The sequence below is a fragment of the Oncorhynchus nerka genome, linkage group LG8 (genome assembly GCF_034236695.1).
Source record: "Oncorhynchus nerka isolate Pitt River linkage group LG8, Oner_Uvic_2.0, whole genome shotgun sequence".
Taxonomy (NCBI): domain Eukaryota; kingdom Metazoa; phylum Chordata; class Actinopteri; order Salmoniformes; family Salmonidae; genus Oncorhynchus; species Oncorhynchus nerka.
Genome location: NC_088403.1, coordinates 11,062,207 through 11,081,518, shown reverse-complemented (window position 1 = coordinate 11,081,518; position 19,312 = coordinate 11,062,207). Strand labels below are relative to the sequence as shown.

Here is a 19,312-nt window from a genome sequence, read left to right as displayed (position 1 = left end):
TTCTCTCTTTGTTTCTCACTCTCTGTTTCTCTCTCTGCCTCTGCCAGTCACACACTTTCTCATCTCTCCTCACAACTCTAATAACCACAGCTGTAAGAATGACCCTGCTGTTAGTAAAACAACACAGTAGACAGAGTTTCACCTGTTTCACCTTCCTGGTAAACACAGTAGAAATGACCAGAAAGGAGATCTGTGAAGAGCAAATTGAATAGCGTATTTCAAATGGTTTGACTTGGTGGTGGTGGTGCTAGCTAGTGTTATCTTTATATATGCATGAGCAGCTCTTTGTACATCAGGCTCAGAGGATTCATTTAAACGGGCCAAAGCATTCTGCCTGGTTTTAACTGTAAATTGATATTGACTTGCCTTCTGTTTTGAGGTTGAAGGTGTAAATGTGAGAATGTGTTGCCAGGGTGGAATGGAAAAACAGTCATACACCCACTCCCCACATATGCACACAATAACAAGGCAAACCCACAAATACAAATGGCTGGTGTTCATAGAACCTGCCTAGTGTTTCAGTGCTCAGTAGAATTGCCACTCAGTGACATGTAGTGGGCCGTTTTTTAACCACTTAGAACATGTTCCTAATGGTTGAATCGTTGAGTAAAATGTCGACACATTCACACACAACTCTGTGCTTGAAGAAGTCAAGTTGGTAAGACTGCAGGATTGATGCAAATGGGGGTTTCTGCCTCTCTCTCTCTCTCTCTCTCTCTCTCTTTCTCTCTTCCTCTCTCTCTTTCTCTCTCGCTCTCTCTCTCTTTTTCTCTCTCTCTCTCTGTCTCTCTCCCTCTCTCTCTCTCTCTCTCTCTCTCTCTCTCTCTCTCTCTCTCTGGATTAAATAAACATTAGCCCATAATGACGAAGAGAAAACAGGTTTGTAGAAATGTTTACAAATTTATTATAAATAAAAAACAGATACCAAATGTATTTACATAAGTATTCAGACTCTTTGCTATGAGACTCGAAATTGAGCTCAGGTGCATCCTGTTGCCATTGATCTTCCTTGAGATGTTTCTACAACTTGATTGGAGTCCACCTGTGGTAAATTCAATTGATTGGACATGATTTGGAAAGGCACACACCTGTCTATATAAAGGTCTCACAGATGTCAGAGCAAAAACCAAGCCATGAGGTTGAAGGAATTGTCCATAGAGCTCAGAGACAGGATTGTGTCGAGGCACAGATCTGGGGAAGGTACCAAAACATTTCTGCAGCGTTGAAGCTCCCCAAGAACACAGTGGCCTCCATCATTCTCCCCCAATACTCTCCCACTTCCTAGAGCTGGCCACCCTGCCAAAGTGAGCAGTCGGGGGAGAAGGGCCTTGGTCAGGGAGGTGACCAAGTCCCGATGGTCACACTGAATGAGCTCCAGAGTTCCTCTGTGGAGATGGGAGAACCTTCCAGAAGGACAACCATCTCTGCAGGACTCCAACCATCTCTGCAAGACACCAATCAGGCCTTTATGGTAGAGTGGCCAGACGGAAGCCACTCCTCAGTAGAAGGCACAGGCAGGCCCACTTGGAGTTTGTCAAAAGGCACCTAATGACTCTCAGACCATTCGAAGCAAGATTCTCTGGTCTGATGAAACCAAGAGTGAACTCCTGGCCCTGAATGCCAAGCGTCACGTCTGGGGGAAACCTGGCACCATCCCTACAGTGAAACATGGTGGTGGCAGCATCATGCTGTGGGGATGTTTTTCAGCTGCAGGGGACAGTGAGACTAGTCAGGATTGACAGAAAGATGAACGGAGCAAAGTACAGAGAGATCCTTGATGAAAACCTGCCCCAGATCGCTAAGGACCTCAGACTGGGGCCAAGGTTCACCTTCCAACAGGACAACGACCCTAAGCACAACACAGGAGTTTGGGACAAGTCTCTGAATATCCATGAGTGGCCCAGCGAGAACCCGAACTTGAACCCGATCGAACATCTCTGGAGAGACCTGAAAATATCTGTGCAGCGATGCTCCCCATCCAACCTGACAGAGCTTGAGAAGATCTGCAGAGAAGAATGGGAGAAACTCCCCAAATACTGGTGTGCCAAGCTTGAAGTGTCATACCCAAGAAGTTTTGAGGCTGAAATCGCTGCCACAGGTGCTTCAACAAAGTACTGAGTAAAGGGTCTGAATTCTTGTGTAAATGCGATACTTCCGTTTTTTTCTGTAGGTCTGGACGAGTCCAGGGCTGACATCCTAGTCTTTCTGTAGGTCTGGACGAGTCCAGGGCTGACATCCTAGTCTTTCTGTAGGTCTGGACGAGTCCAGGGCTGACATCCTAGTCTTTCTGTAGGTCTGGATGAGTCCAGGGCTGACATCCTAGTCTTTCTGTGGGTCTGGACGAGTCCAGGGCTGACATCCTAGTCTTTCTGTGGGTCTGGACGAGTCCAGGGCTGACATCCTAGTCTTTCTGTAGATTTGGATGAGTTTAGGGCTGACATCCTAGTCTGGGGTGAGAGGGCCATAGCAGGGCTATGTCTGTCTGTCTGTCTGTCTGTCTGTCTGTCTGTCTGTCTGTCTGTCTGTCTGTCTGTCTGTCTGTCTGTCTGTCTGTCTGTCTGTCTGTCTGTCTGTCTGTCTGTCTGTCTGTCTGTCTGTCTGTCTGTCTGTCTGTCTGTCTGTCTGTCTGTCTGTCTGTCTGTCTGTCTGTCTGTCTGTCTGTCTGTCTGTCTGTCTGTCTGTCTGTCTGTCTGTCTGTCTGTCTGTCTGTCTGTCTGTCTGTCTGTCTGTCTGTCTGTCTGTCTGTCTGTCTGTCTGTCTGTCTGTCTGTCTGTCTGTCTGTCTGTCTGTCTGTCTGTCTGTCTGTCTGTCTGTCTGTCTGTCTGTCTGTCTGTCTGTCTGTCTGTCTGTCTGTCTGTCTGTCTGTCTGTCTGTCTGTCTGTCTGTCTGTCTGTCTGTCTGTCTGTCTGTCTGTCTGTCTGTCTGTCTGTCTGTCTGTCTGTCTGTCTGTCTGTCTGTCTGTCTGTCTGTCTGTCTGTCTGTCTGTCTGTCTGTCTGTCTGTCTGTCTGTCTGTCTGTCTGTCTGTCTGTCTGTCTGTCTGTCTGTCTGTCTGTCTGTCTGTCTGTCTGTCTGTCTGTCTGTCTGTCTGTCTGTCTGTCTGTCTGTCTGTCTGTCTGTCTGTCTGTCTGTCTGTCTGTCTGTCTGTCTGTCTGTCTGTCTGTCTGTCTGTCTGTCTGTCTGTCTGTCTGTCTGTCTGTCTGTCTGTCTGTCTGTCTGTCTGTCTGTCTGTCTGTCTGTCTGTCTGTCTGTCTGTCTGTCTGTCTGTCTGTCTGTCTGTCTGTCTGTCTGTCTGTCTGTCTGTCTGTCTGTCTGTCTGTCTGTCTGTCTGTCTGTCTGTCTGTCTGTCTGTCTGTCTGTCTGTCTGTCTGTCTGTCTGTCTGTCTGTCTGTCTGTCTGTCTGTCTGTCTGTCTGTCTGTCTGTCTGTCTGTCTGTCTGTCTGTCTGTCTGTCTGTCTGTCTGTCTGTCTGTCTGTCTGTCTGTCTGTCTGTCTGTCTGTCTGTCTGTCTGTCTGTCTGTCTGTCTGTCTGTCTGTCTGTCTGTCTGTCTGTCTGTCTGTCTGTCTGTCTGTCTGTCTGTCTGTCTGTCTGTCTGTCTGTCTGTCTGTCTGTCTGTCTGTCTGTCTGTCTGTCTGTCTGTCTGTCTGTCTGTCTGTCTGTCTGTCTGTCTGTCTGTCAAAGAGCCTCAAACCATGTTAGTATGTTACTTGACAGTTGGGCTGTTACCCACCCCATTCCCCCCATAGACATGTTCAAACATACAGTCAGACAGGCACGTAAGCACACACGCATGCATTGCAAACAGACACACACACACACACACACACACACACCCTTTACATTCACCCTGATGCGCGTGTAAGAGGTTGTTCCTTGCATTAGACATAGCCCAGGGTTATGGTTGGACTTCAGACTGTAATGCCATGATGTTGTCAATTCACCATTGTCTTATTACACATGACTCTCTGCTTCAACATAATGAGGCTGTTTCCATTGCATGGCTTATTTATCATCAGGCCCAATCCTGTAGAGTGCTGTGTGTGTGTGTGTGTGTGTGTTACATTTCTGAATGTAGTGTTTGTATTGGACACCACAATCTACAGACTTAATCAAACGTGATGGCTTGGGGACATGTCAGCCCTGCCGATTACTGGAGTATAAATGATTCAACTCAACAACAACAGACATTCTACTGTTTCCAGGATACGTACCACAGTGCTACAGTACTTAGACAGGCTTGTAATGGTGTGGACACAGCTCTCTCATTTCCTGAATCTGGAGCTACCTGACCGAACACAGTAACACACACAGCTCTCTCATTTCCTGAATCTGGAGCTACCTGACCGAACACAGTAACACACACAGCTCTCTCATTTCCTGAATCTGGAGCTACCTGACCGAACACAGTAACACACACAGCTCTCTCATTTCCTGAATCTGGAGCTACCTGACCCAACACAGTAACACACACAGCTCTCTCATTTCCTGAATCTGGAGCTACCTGACCGAACACAGTAACACACACAGCTCTCTCATTTCCTGAATCTGGAGCTACCTGACCGAACACAGTAACACACATAGCCTGCTGTTTGACAGGTAGAACAAAGGGCAGCTTGGTTCTTTGACAAAGATCGTTGTCATCATGGCCATTTATCCCAATGATTTATAGTTTAGAAACTGATTCAATGTGTTGCATTTCAACTGCTGTTGAAATGTCGGGGGAAATAAAGTACTAAGTCTCTGACTCTATACCCTGTCTTCCAGTCAGCTGAGTAACTAGGCTGTTGGACATGACTCTATACCCTGTCTTCCAGTCAGCTGAGTAACTAGGCTGTTGGACATGACTCTATACCCTGTCTTCCAGTCAGCTGAGTAACTAGGCTGTTGGACATGACTCTATACGCTGTCTTCCAGTCAGCTGAGTAACTAGGCTGTTGGACATGACTCTATACGCTGTCTTCCAGTCAGCTGAGTAACTAGGCTGTTGGACATGACTCTATACCCTGTCTTCCAGTCAGCTGAGTAACTAGGCTGTTGGACATGACTCTATACCCTGTCTTCCAGTCAGCTGAGTAACTAGGCTGTTGGACATGACTCTATACCCTGTCTTCCAGTCAGCTGAGTAACTAGGCTGTTGGACATGACTCTATACGCTGTCTTCCAGTCAGCTGAGTAACTAGGCTGTTGGACATGACTCTATACGCTGTCTTCCAGTCAGCTGAGTAACTAGGCTGTTGGACATGACTCTATACGCTGTCTTCCAGTCAGCTGAGTAACTAGGCTGTTGGACATGACTCTATACGCTGTCTTCCAGTCAGCTGAGTAACTAGGCTGTTGGACATGACTCTATACCCTGTCTTCCAGTCAGCTGAGTAACTAGGCTGTTGGACATGACTCTATACCCTGTCTTCCAGTCAGCTGAGTAACTAGGCTGTTGAACATGACTCTATACCCTGTCTTCCAGTCAGCTGAGTAACTAGGCTGTTGGACATGACTCTATACCCTGTCTTCCAGTCAGCTGAGTAACTAGGCTGTTGGACATGACTCTATACGCTGTCTTCCAGTCAGCTGAGTAACTAGGCTGTTGGACATGACTCTATACGCTGTCTTCCAGTCAGCTGAGTAACTAGGCTGTTGGACATGACTCTATACGCTGTCTTCCAGTCAGCTGAGTAACTAGGCTGTTGGACATGACTCTATACCCTGTCTTCCAGTCAGCTGAGTAACTAGGCTGTTGGACATGACTCTATACCCTGTCTTCCAGTCAGCTGAGTAACTAGGATGTTGGACATGACTCTATACGCTGTCTTCCAGTCAGCTGAGTAACTAGGCTGTTGGACATGACTCTATACCCTGTCTTCCAGTCAGCTGAGTAACTAGGCTGTTGGACATGACTCTATACCCTGTCTTCCAGTCAGCTGAGTAACTAGGCTGTTGGACATGACTGTATACCCTGTCTTCCAGTCAGCTGAGTAACTAGGCTGTTGGACATGACTCTATACGCTGTCTTCCAGTCAGCTGAGTAACTAGGCTGTTGGACATGACTCTATACGCTGTCTTCCAGTCAGCTGAGTAACTAGGCTGTTGGACATGACTCTATACCCTGTCTTCCAGTCAGCTGAGTAACTAGGCTGTTGGACATGACTCTATACCCTGTCTTCCAGTCAGCTGAGTAACTAGGCTGTTGGACATGACTGTATACCCTGTCTTCCAGTCAGCTGAGTAACTAGGCTGTTGGACATGACTCTATACGCTGTCTTCCAGTCAGCTGAGTAACTAGGCTGTTGGACATGACTCTATACCCTGTCTTCCAGTCAGCTGAGTAACTAGGCTGTTGGACATGACTCTATACGCTGTCTTCCAGTCAGCTGAGTAACTAGGCTGTTGGACATGCCTCTATACCCTGTCTTCCAGTCAGCTGAGTAACTAGGCTGTTGGACATGACTCTATAACCTGTCTTCCAGTCAGCTGAGTAACTAGGCTGTTGGACATGACTCTATACCCTGTCTTCCAGTCAGCTGAGTAACTAGGCTGTTGGACATGACTCTATACCCTGTCTTCCAGTCAGCTGAGTAACTAGGATGTTGGACATGACTCTATACGCTGTCTTCCAGTCAGCTGAGTAACTAGGCTGTTGGACATGACTCTATACCCTGTCTTCCAGTCAGCTGAGTAACTAGGCTGTTGGACATGACTCTATACCCTGTCTTCCAGTCAGCTGAGTAACTAGGCTGTTGGACATGACTGTATACCCTGTCTTCCAGTCAGCTGAGTAACTAGGCTGTTGGACATGACTCTATACGCTGTCTTCCAGTCAGCTGAGTAACTAGGCTGTTGGACATGACTCTATACGCTGTCTTCCAGTCAGCTGAGTAACTAGGCTGTTGGACATGACTCTATACCCTGTCTTCCAGTCAGCTGAGTAACTAGGCTGTTGGACATGACTCTATACCCTGTCTTCCAGTCAGCTGAGTAACTAGGCTGTTGGACATGACTGTATACCCTGTCTTCCAGTCAGCTGAGTAACTAGGCTGTTGGACATGACTCTATACGCTGTCTTCCAGTCAGCTGAGTAACTAGGCTGTTGGACATGACTCTATACCCTGTCTTCCAGTCAGCTGAGTAACTAGGCTGTTGGACATGACTCTATACGCTGTCTTCCAGTCAGCTGAGTAACTAGGCTGTTGGACATGCCTCTATACCCTGTCTTCCAGTCAGCTGAGTAACTAGGCTGTTGGACATGACTCTATAACCTGTCTTCCAGTCAGCTGAGTAACTAGGCTGTTGGACATGACTCTATACCCTGTCTTCCAGTCAGCTGAGTAACTAGGCTGTTGGACATGACTCTATACGCTGTCTTCCAGTCAGCTGAGTAACTAGGCTGTTGGACATGACTCTATACCCTGTCTTCCAGTCAGCTGAGTAACTAGGCTGTTGGACATGACTCTATACCCTGTCTTCCAGTCAGCTGAGTAACTAGGCTGTTGGACATGACTGTATACCCTGTCTTCCAGTCAGCTGAGTAACTAGGCTGTTGGACATGACTCTATACGCTGTCTTCCAGTCAGCTGAGTAACTAGGCTGTTGGACATGACTCTATACGCTGTCTTCCAGTCAGCTGGGTAACTAGGCTGTTGGACATGACTCTATACCCTGTCTTCCAGTCAGCTGAGTAACTAGGCTGTTGGACATGACTCTATACCCTGTCTTCCAGTCAGCTGAGTAACTAGGCTGTTGGACATGACTCTATACCCTGTCTTCCAGTCAGCTGAGTAACTAGGCTGTTGGACATGACTCTATACCCTGTCTTCCAGTCAGCTGAGTAACTAGGCTGTTGGACATGACTCTATACCCTGTCTTCCAGTCAGCTGAGTAACTAGGCTGTTGGACATGCCTCTATACCCTGTCTTCCAGTCAGCTGAGTAACTAGGCTGTTGGACATGACTCTATACGCTGTCTTCCAGTCAGCTGAGTAACTAGGCTGTTGGACATGACTCTATACCCTGTCTTCCAGTCAGCTGAGTAACTAGGCTGTTGGACATGACTCTATACCCTGTCTTCCAGTCAGCTGAGTAACTAGGCTGTTGGACATGACTCTATACCCTGTCTTCCAGTCAGCTGAGTAACTAGGCTGTTGGACATGACTCTATATGCTGTCTTCCAGTCAGATTATATACAGTTGCTGCTGTACCAGACATGATGGGTCATTTCCTGTGTGGTTATGAGGAGCCCTGTGACCTTCTCGTTACGGGATGTGAAAAAGGAAGTACCTGTCTTACTCTCCAGTCTACCACAGGACAGTGGTGTAAAGTACTTAAGTAAAAATACTTTAGAGTACTACTTACGTCGTTTTTGAGGTATCTGTACTTTACTATTTATATTTATGACAACTTTTACTTCACTACATTCCCGAAAGCAAATAATGTACTTTTTACTCCATACATTTTCCCTGCCACCCAAAGTACTCGTTACATTTTGAATGCTTAGCAGGACAGGAAAATGGTCCAATTCACACACTTATCAAGAGAACATCCATGTTCATCCCTACTGCCTCTGATCTGGTGGACTCAATAAATACACATGCTTCATTTGTAAATGATGTCTGAGTGTTGGAGTGTGTCCCTGGCGTTGGAGTGTGTCCCTGGCTATCTGTGAGTGTTGGAGTCTGCACCTGGCTATCTGTACATGATGTCTGAGTGTTGGAGTCTGCATCTGGCTATCTGTAAATGATGTCTGAGTGTTGGAGTGTGTCCCTGGCTATCTGTAAATGATGTCTGAGTGTTGGAGTGTGTCCCTGGCTATCTGTAAATGATGTCTGAGTGTTGGAGTGTGCCTCTGTCTATCTGTAAATGATGTCTGAGTGTTGGAGTGTGTCCCTGGCTATCTGTACATGATGTCTGAGTGTTGGAGTGTGCCTCTGTCTATCTGTACATGATGTTGGAGTGTGTCCCTGGCTATCTGTACATGATGTCTGAGTGTTGGAGTCTGCACCTGGCTATCTGTAAATGATGTCTGAGTGTTGGAGTGTGTCCCTGGCTATCTGTACATTATGTCTGAGTGTTGGAGTGTGTCCCTGGCTATCTGTACATGATGTCTGAGTGTTGGAGTGTGTCCCTGGCTATCTGTAAATGATGTCTGAGTGTTGGAGTGTGTCCCTGGCTATCTGTACATGATGTCTGAGTGTTGGAGTGTGTCGCTGGCTATCTGTACATGATGTCTGAGTGTTGGAGTCTGCACCTGGCTATCTGTAAATGATGTCTGAGTGTTGGAGTGTGTCCCTGGCTATCTGTACATGATGTCTGAGTGTTGGAGTCTGCACCTGGCTATCTGTAAATGATGTCTGAGTGTTGGAGTGTGTCCCTGGCTATCTGTACATGATGTCTGAGTGTTGGAGTGTGTCCCTGGCTATCTGTACATGATGTCTGAGTGTTGGAGTGTGTCCCTGGCTATCTGTACATGATGTCTGAGTGTTGGAGTCTGCACCTGGCTATCTGTAAATGATGTCTGAGTGTTGGAGTCTGCACCTGGCTATCTGTAAATGATGTCTGAGTGTTGGAGTCTGCACCTGGCTATCTGTAAATGATGTCTGAGTGTTGGAGTCTGCACCTGGCTATCTGTACATTTAAAATAATAATAATGGTGCTGTCTGCTTTGCTTAATATCAGGGATTTTAAATGATTTATACATTTACTTTTGATAAAAAACAAATACAAATACTTGTAGACTTTTACTCATGTTTTTTATTTTACCTTTATTTAACCAGGCAAGTCAGTTAAGAACAAATTCTTATTTTCAATGACGGCCTAGGAACAGTGGGATAACTACCTGTTCAGGGGCAGAACAACAGATTTGTACCTTGTCAGCTCGGGGGTTTGAACTTGCAACCTTCCAGTTACTAGTCCAACGCTCTAACCACTAGGCTACCCTGCCGCTCCACTAGGCTACCCTGCCGCTCCACTAGGCTACCCTGCCGCTCCACTAGGCTACCCTGCCGCTCCACTAGGCTACCCTGCCGCTCCACTAGGCTACCCTGCCGCTCCACTAGGCTACCCCCCCGCTCCACCTGGCTACCCCGCCGCTCCACTAGGCTACCCTGCCGCTCCACTAGGCTACCCCCCCGCTCCACTAGGCTACCCCGCCGCTCCACTAGGCTACCCCCGCCGCTCCACTAGGCTACCCTGCCGCCCCACTAGGCTACCCTCCCACTAGGCTACCCTGCCGCTCCACTAGGCTACCCTGCCGCTCCACTAGGCTACCCTGCCGCTCCACTAGGCTACCCTGCCGCTCCACTAGGCTACCCTGCTTCCCCACTAGGCTACCCTGCCGCTCCACTAGGCTACCCTGCTACGCTGCCACTAGGCTACCCTGCCGCTCCACTAGGCTACCCTGCCGCTCCACTAGGCTACCCTGCCGCTCCACTAGGCTACCCTGCCGCTCCACTAGGCTACCCTGCCCTCCACTAGGCTACCCTGCCGCCCACTAGGCTCCCTGCCTCCCCACTAGGCTACCCTGCCGCTCTACCCTGCCGCTCCACCACTAGGCTACCCTGCCGCTCCACTAGGCTACCCTGCTTCCCCACTAGGCTACCCTGCCGCTCCACTAGGCTACCCTGCTCCACCTACCCTGCCGCTCCACTGCCGCTCCCTGCCGCTCCACTAGGCTACCCTGCCCCTCCACTAGGCTCCACTAGGCTACCCTGCCGCTCCACTAGGCTACCCTGCCGCTCCACTAGGCTACCCTGCCGCTCCACTAGGCTACCCTGCCGCTCCACTAGGCCCACTAGGCTACCCTGCCGCTCCACTAGGCTACCCTGCCGCTCCACTAGGCTACCCTGCCTCCCACTAGGCTACCCTGCCGCTCCACTGCCGCTCCACTAGGCTACCCTGCCGCTCCACTAGGCTACCCTGCCCTCCACTAGGCTACCCTGCCGCTCCACTAGGCTACCCTGCCGCTCCACTAGGCTACCCTGCCGCTCCACTAGGCTACCCTGCCCCTCCACTAGGCTACCTGCTGTAGTATTTTACTGGGTGAATTTCACTTTTACTTGAGCCATTTTCTATTAAGGTATCTTTACCTTTATTACAGTATGATAATTAGGTACTTTTTCCACCACTGCCAGAGGACCTGTTTAGGAATCTACACTGAGTGGACAAAACATTAAGAACGCTTTCCTAATATTGCATTGCACCCCCTTTTGCCCTCAGAACAGCATTCAATTCATTGTGGCATGGACTCTACAAGGTGTCGAAAGCGTTCCACAGGGAGGCTGGCTCATGTTGACTCCAATGCTTCCCACAGCTGTGTCACTAGAAACTGAAGGAGCGTGACACAAAGCGGTGCTCCTGGCACCTACTACCAGACCCCGTTCAAAGGCACTTAAACCTTTTGTCTTGCCCATTCACCCTCTGAATGACACACACAAACCGTGTCTCAAGGCTTAAAACTCCTTCTTTAACCTGTCTCCTCCCCTCCATCTACACTGATTGAAGTGGATTTAACAACTGACATCAATAAGGGATCATATCTTTCACCTGGATTCACCTGGTCAGTCTGTCATGCAAAGAGCAGATGTTCTTAATGTTTTGTAAACTCAGTGTGTAGATATGCCTTGGCTTTGACCAATACATCCTCCATTTCCCTAACTTTGAATAAGTCAGGTACCACACAGTGTTCATAGAGCAAGTAAGGTGTTGGTGTTGTCACTGGGCTGAGCGAGTGGGCTTAGGGGTGGGAAAGGGCACAGAGGAGTGACATGTGGGCTTAGGGGTGGGAAAGGGCACAGAGGAGTGCCATGTGGGTTTAGGGGGGGGAAAGGGCACAGAGGAGTGACATGAGGGCTTAGGGGTGGGAAAGGGCACAGAGGAGTGACATGTGGGCTTAGGGGTGGGAAAGGGCACAGAGGAGTGACATGTGGGCTTAGGGGTGGGAAAGGGCACAGAGGAGTGGCATGTGGGTTTAGGGGTGGGAAAGGGCACAGAGGAGTGACATGTGGGTTTAGGGGTGGGAAAGGGCACAGAGGAGTGACATGTGGGTTTAGGGGTGGGAAAGGGCACAGAGGAGTGACATGTGGGCTTAGGGGTGGGAAAGGGCACAGAGGAGTGACATGTGGGCTTAGGGGTGGGAAAGGGCACAGAGGAGTGACATGTGGGCTTAGGGGTGGGAAAGGGCACAGAGGGGTGACATGTGGGTTTAGGGGTGGGAAAGGGCACAGAGGGGTGACATGTGGGTTTAGGGGTGGGAAAGGGCACAGAGGGGTGACATGTGGTGGCATGAGGGTGAGAAGGGTGAGGGAAGATAGAGAGGCAGTGAGAAGGGTGAGGGAAGAGAGGCAGTGAGAAGGGTGAGGGAAGAGAGGCAGTGAGAAGGGTGAGGGAAGAGAGGCAGTGAGAAGGGTGAGGGAAGGAAGAGAGGCAGTGAGAAGGGTGAGGGAAGAGAGAGGCAGTGAGAAGGGTGAGGGAAGAGAGAGGCAGTGAGAAGGGTGAGGAAAGAGAGGCAGTGAGAAGGGTGAGGGAAGAGAGGCAGTGAGAAGAGTGAGGGAAGAGAGGCAGTGAGAAGGGTGAGGGAAGAGAGGCAGTGAGAAGAGTCAGGGAAGAGAGGCAGTGAGAAGGGTGAGGGAAGAGAGGCAGTGAGAAGGGTGAGGGAAGAGAGAGAGGCAGTGAGAAGGGTGAGGAAAGAGAGGCAGTGAGAAGAGTGAGGGAAGAGAGAGAGGCAGTGAGAAGGGTGAGGGAAGAGAGAGAGGCAGTGAGAAGGGTGAGGGAAGAGAGGCAGTGAGAAGGGTGAGGAAAGAGAGGCAGTGAGAAGGGTGAGGGAAGAGAGAGAAGCAGTGAGAAGGCTGAGGGAAGAGAGGCAGTGAGAAGGGTGAGGGAAGAGAGAGAGGCAGTGAGAAGGGTGAGGGAAGAGAGAGAGGCAGTGAGAAGGGTGAGGGAAGAGAGGCAGTGAGGAAAGAGAGGGAGGCAGTGAGAAGGGTGAGGAAAGAGAGGGAGGCAGTGAGAAGGGTGAGGGAAGAGAGGCAGTGAGGAAAGAGAGGGAGGCAGTGAGAAGGGTGAGGGAAGAGAGGCAGTGAGAAGGGTGAGGAAAGAGAGAGAGGCAGTGAGAAGGGTGAGGAAAGAGAGAGAGGCAGTGAGAATGGTGAGGAAATAGAGAGAGGCAGTGAGAAGGGTGAGGGAAGAGAGAGAGGCAGTGAGAAGGGTGAGGGAAGAGAGGCAGTGAGAAGGGTGAGGGAAGGAAGAGAGGCAGTGAGAAGGGTGAGGGAAGAGAGAGGCAGTGAGGAAAGAGAGAGAGGCAGTGAGAAGGGTGAGGGAAGAGAGGCAGTGAGAAGGGTGAGGAAAGAGAGAGAGGCAGTGAGAAGGGTGAGGAAAGTGTTGAAAGAGAAGGAGACAGGAACAATGTGGCATAGTGTGTCTAGCCTCTACTTCTGTGTGTCCACCCAGTTCAGAATGTTAAACTGCTGTTTTCTTCTAGGCAACTACTGAAGACGGAGCTGGGCTCTTTCTTCACTGAATACCTCCAGGTAAGAGACTGTCTCTCTGCACCTCAGCACTGATATTAACCTTACTCTGATATTACTAACATTACTCTGATATTAACATTACTCTGATATTAACATTACTCTGATATTACCAGCGTTACTCTGATATTACTAACATTACTCTGATATTAACATTACTCTGATATTAACCTTACTCTGATATTACTAACATTACTCTGATATTAACGTTACTCTGATATTAACCTTACTCTGATATTACTAACATTACTCTGATATTAACGTTACTCTGATATTAACGTTACTCTGATATTAACGTTACTCTGATATTAACGTTACTCTGATATTAACGTTACTCTGATATTAACATTACTCTGATATTAACATTACTCTGATATTAACATTACTCTGATATTACTCTGATATTACCAGCATTACTCTGATATTAACCTTACTCTGATATTAACATTACTCTGATATTAACATTACTCTGATATTAACGTTACTCTGATATTAACATTACTCTGATATTAACATTACTCTGATATTAACATTACTCTGATATTACCAGCATTACTCTGATATTACCAGCATTACTCTGATATTACCAGCATTACTCTGATATTAACATTACTCTGATATTAACATTACTCTGATATTAACCTTACTCTGATATTAACCTTACTCTGATATTAACCTTACTCTGATATTACCAACGTTACTCTGATATTACTAACATTACTCTGGCGTTACTAACATTACTCTTGTATTATTAACATTACTCTGATATTACTGGCATTACTCTGATATTACCAATATTACTCTGATATTACCAGCGTTACTCTGATATTAACGTTACTCTGATATTACTGGCATTACTCTGATATTACCAATATTACTCTGATATTACCAGCGTTACTCTGATATTAACATTACTCTGATATTAACATTACTCTGGTATTAACATTACTCTGGTATTAACATTACTCTGATATTAACATTACTCTGATATTACTAACATTACTCTGATATTAACATTACTCTGATATTAACATTACTCTGATATTAACATTACTCTGATATTAACATTACTCTGATATTACTAACATTACTCTGATATTAACATTACTCTGATATTACTAACATTACTCTGATATTACTAACATTACTCTGATATTACCAGCATTACTCTGATATTAACATTACTCTGATATTAACATTACTCTGATATTACTAACATTACTCTGATATTAACATTACTCTGATATTACTAACATTACTCTGATATTACTAACATTACTCTGATATTATTAACATTACTCTGATATTATTAACATTACTCTGATATTACCAACATTACTCTGATATTACCAGCATTACTCTGATATTACCAGCATTACTCTGATATTACCAGCGTTACTCTGATATTACCAGCGTTACTCTGATATTACCAGCGTTACTCTGATATTACTAACATTACTCTGATATTACTAACATTACTCTGATATTAACATTACTCTGATATTATTAACATTACTCTGATATTACTAACATTACTCTGATATTACCAGCGTTACTCTGATATTACCAGCGTTACTCTGATATTACCAGCGTTACTCTGATATTACCAGCGTTACTCTGATATTACCAGCATTACTCTGATATTACCAGCGTTACTCTGATATTACCAACGTTACTCTGATATTAACGTTACTCTGATATTAACGTTACTCTGATAGTACTAACATTACTCTGATATTAACATTACTCTGATAGTACTAACGTTACTCTGATATTACTAACGTTACTCTGATATTACTAACGTTACTCTGATATTAACGTTACTCTGATATTAACGTTACTCTGATAGTACTAACGTTACTCTGATATTACTAACGTTACTCTGATATTACTAACGTTACTCTGATATTAACGTTACTCTGATATTAACGTTACTCTGATAGTACTAACGTTACTCTGATAGTACTAACATTACTCTGATATTACTAACATTACTCTTAATATATATATTTTTTAAAGTCCTGGTCGTAGAATGTGAATCCTTGTTTTCTTTCCTCTGCAGAATCAGCTGCTGACAAAGGGAATGGTGATACTGAGGGACAAAATGCGTTTCTATGAAGGTATGAATCATATTACTTACTAATACAATAAAGATGTAGTACTGTTTGAAGTACTGTCGTAGTACTGTTTGAAGTACTGTCGTAGTACTGTTTGAAGTACTGTCGTAGTACTGTTTGAAGTACTGTCGTAGTACTGTTTGAAGTACTGTCGTAGTACTGTTTGAAGTACTGTCGTAGTACTGTTTGTAGTACTGTTTGAAGTACTGTCATAGTACTGCTTGAAGTACTGTCATAGTACTGTTTGAAGTACTGTCGTAGTGCTGCTTGAAGTACTGTCATAGTACTGTTTGAAGTACTGTCATAGTACTGCTTGAAGTACTGTCATACTACTGTTTGAAGTACTGTCGTAGTGCTGTTTGAAGTACTGTCGTAGTGTTGTTTGAAGTACTGTCGTAGTGTTGTTTGAAGTACTGTCGTAGTACTGTTTGAAGTACTGTTGTAGTGTTGTTTGAAGTACTGTCGTAGTACTGTTTGAAGTACTGTCGTGGTACTGTTTGAAGTACTGTCGTAGTGCTGTTTGAAGTACTGTCGTAGTGTTGTTTGAAGTACTGTCGTAGTGTTGTTTGAAGTACTGTCGTAGTACTGTTTGAAGTACTGTCGTAGTACTGTTTGAAGTACTGTCGTGGTACTGTTTGAAGTACTGTTGTAGTACTGTTTGAAGTACTGTCATAGTACTGTTTGAAGTACTGTCGTAGTACTGTTTGAAGTACTGTCGTAGTGTTGTTTGAAGTACTGTCGTAGTACTGTTTGAAGTACTGTCGTAGTACTGTTTGAAGTACTGTCGTGGTACTGTTTGAAGTACTGTTGTAGTGCTGTTTGAAGTACTGTCTTAGTGCTGTTTGAAGTACTGTCGTGGTGCTGTTTGAAGTACTGTCGTAGTACTGTTTGAAGTACTGTCGTAGTACTGTTTGAAGTACTGTCGTAGTACTGTTTGAAGTACTGTCGTAGTACTGTTTGAAGTACTGTCGTAGTACTGTTTGAAATACTGTTGAAAAACTGTTTGAAGTACTGTCGTAGTACTGTTTGAAGTACTGTTATAGCATTGTTTGAAGTACTGTCACAGTACTGTTTGAAGTACTGTCACAGTACTGTTTGAAGTATTGGTTTGTCATGATGTAGCCTATTGTGGCCCATTATCGTCTCTGTTGAGGTATAGTCAAGTGGTGAAGATGCTCAAACCACCTGACCCTGACATCAAGTACACAGCTTATTTCTGCCGAAGTGCTATTGTCATGGCGACCAGACAGGAAGTGTTACTAACGTCACAGACCTCAGACCACAACCAGATGGGAGATTTGACATTGTTGAAGACTTTGAACCAGGCCTCGTCCCTCACCCTCCTATCCTTCCTCCCTCCCTTTACTGCCTCTCTTCGGTTCCTCGTCTGGTGTCAGTCAGCTTCTTACAATAGAACCCTTTCAAAAGGACTTGAACCCAGTAGCCCTCTGCTCCAGCCGTGACCCAGCCGCTCCCTGCCACCGTGACCCAGCCGTCCCCGCCACCGTGACCCAGCCGTCCCCGCCACCGTGACCCAGCCGTCCCCGCCACCGTGACCCAGCCGCTCCCCGCCACCGTGACCCAGCCGTCCCCGCCCCCGTGACCCAGCCGCTCCCCGCCACCGTGACCCAGCCGTCCCCGCCCCCGTGACCCAGCCGCTCCCTGCCACCGTGACCCAGCCGTCCCCGCCACCGTGACCCAGCCGTCCCCGCCACCGTGACCCAGCCGTCCCCGCCACCGTGACCCAGCCGTCCCCGCCACCGTGACCCAGCCGTCCCCGCCACCGTGACCCAGCCGTCCCCACCCCCGTGACCCAGCCGTCCCCACCCCCGTGACCCAGCCACTCCTCGCCAACGTGACCCAGCGGCCCACACCACTGTGCCATTTGGCAGCACTGCTCAGAAACAGCTAACTGATTCCCTCTGCCACAAGCAGGTCTCAGATCTCAGTGTGTGAGAGAGGGTGTGTTGATGTGTGAGGGAGGGGGTATTGATGTGTGAGGGAGGGGGTATTGATGTGTGAGGGAGGGGGTGTTGATGTGTGAGAGAGGGGGTGTTGATGTGTGAGGGAGGGGGTGTTGATGTGTGAGAGAGGGGTGTTGATGTGAGGGAGGGGTGTTGATGTGTGAGGAGGGTATTGATGTGTGAGGGAGGGGTGTTGATGTGTGAGAGAGGGGTGTTGATGTGAGAGGAGGGGGGATGTGTTGATGTGTTGATGGGAGGGGGTGTTGATGTGTGAGGAGGGGGTGGGAGAGAGGGGTGTTGATGTGTGAGGGTGTTGATGTGTGAGAGATGGGGTGTTGATGTGTGAGGGAGGGGGTGTTGATGTGTGTGATGTGTGAGGGGGTGTTGATGTGTGAGGGAGGGGTGATGTGTGAGAGGGGGTGTTGATGTGTGAGGAGGGGGTGTTGATGTGTGAGGGGGGGTGTGTTGAGGGAGGGGAGGTGTTGATGTGTGAGGGAGGGGGTGTTGATGTGTGAGGGAGGGGGTGTTGATGTGTGAGGGAGGGGGTGTTGATGTGTGAGGGAGGGGGTGTTGATGTGTGAGAGAGGGGGTGTTGATGTGTGAGGGAGGGTGTTGATGTGTGAGGGGGTGTTGATGTGTGAGGGAGGGTGTGTTGATGTGTGAGAGAGGGGTGTTGATATGTGAGAGAGGGGTGTTGATGTGTGAGGGAGGGGTGTTGATGTGTGAGAGAGGGGTGTTGATGTGTGAGAGAGGGGTGTTGATATGTGAGAGAGGGGTGTTGATGTGTGAGAGAGGGGGTGTTGATGTGTGAGAGAGGGGTGTTGATGTGTGAGAGAGGGGGTGTTGATGTGTGAGAGAGGGGTGTTGATATGTGAGGGGGTGTTGATGTGTGAGGGAGGGGTGTTGATGTGTGAGAGAGGGGTGTTGATATGTGAGAGAGGGGTGTTGATGTGTGAGAGAGGGGGTGTTGATGTGTGAGGAGGGGGTGTTGATATGTGAGTTGATGATATGTGAGAGAGGGGGTGTTGATGTGAGGGAGGGGTGTTGATGTGTGAGGGAGGGGTATTGATGTGTGAGGGAGGGGTGTTGATGTGTGAGAGAGGGGGTGTTGATGTGTGAGAGAGGGGGTGTTGATGTGTGAGGGGAGGGGTGTTGATGTGTGTTGAGAGAGGGGGTGTTGATGTGTGAGGCTGTTGATGTGTGAGGGGGTGTTGATGTGTGAGAGGGGGTGTTGATGTGTGAGGGAGGGTGTTGATGTGTGAGAGAGAGGGTGTTGATGTGTGAGAGAGGGGTGTTGATGTGTTGATGTGTGAGGAGGGTGTTGATGTGTGAGAGAGGGGTGTTGATGTGTGAGGGAGGGGGTGTTGATGTGTGAGAGAGGGGGTGTTGATGTGTGAGGGAGGGGTGTTGATGTGTGAGAGAGGGTGTTGATGTGTGAGGGAGGGGGTGTTGATGTGTGAGAGATGGGGTGTTGATGTGTGAGGAGGGGGTGTTGATGTGTGAGAGAGGGGGTGTTGATGTGTGAGAGGGGGTGTTGATGTGTGAGGGAGGGGGTGTTGATGTGTGAGAGAGGGGGTGTTGATGTGTGAGAGAGGGGTGTTGATGTGTGAGGGAGGGGTATTGATGTGTGAGAGAGGATGTTGATGTGTGAGGGAGGGGGTGTTGATGTGTGAGAGAGGGGGTGTTGATGTGTGAGGAGGGGTATTGATGTGTGAGGGAGGGGGTG

The 19,312-nt window shown here is 47.7% G+C and overlaps 1 protein-coding gene and 1 long non-coding RNA gene across 5 annotated transcripts in view; one reads left to right on the top strand and one right to left on the bottom strand.

Annotated features, from left to right (window-relative positions):
- Positions 1-19,312, bottom strand: part of LOC135572848 (uncharacterized) — a 124,731-nt gene that overhangs the window by 62,625 nt on the left and 42,794 nt on the right. The gene's annotated exons all lie outside the window — the stretch shown is intronic.
- Positions 1-19,312, top strand: part of LOC135572847 (proline-rich protein 5-like) — an 84,900-nt gene that overhangs the window by 29,414 nt on the left and 36,174 nt on the right. The window contains 2 exon segments of the mRNA XM_065021326.1: positions 13,460-13,508; positions 15,568-15,625. Coding sequence (XP_064877398.1) covers positions 13,460-13,508; positions 15,568-15,625 — 107 coding nt within the window.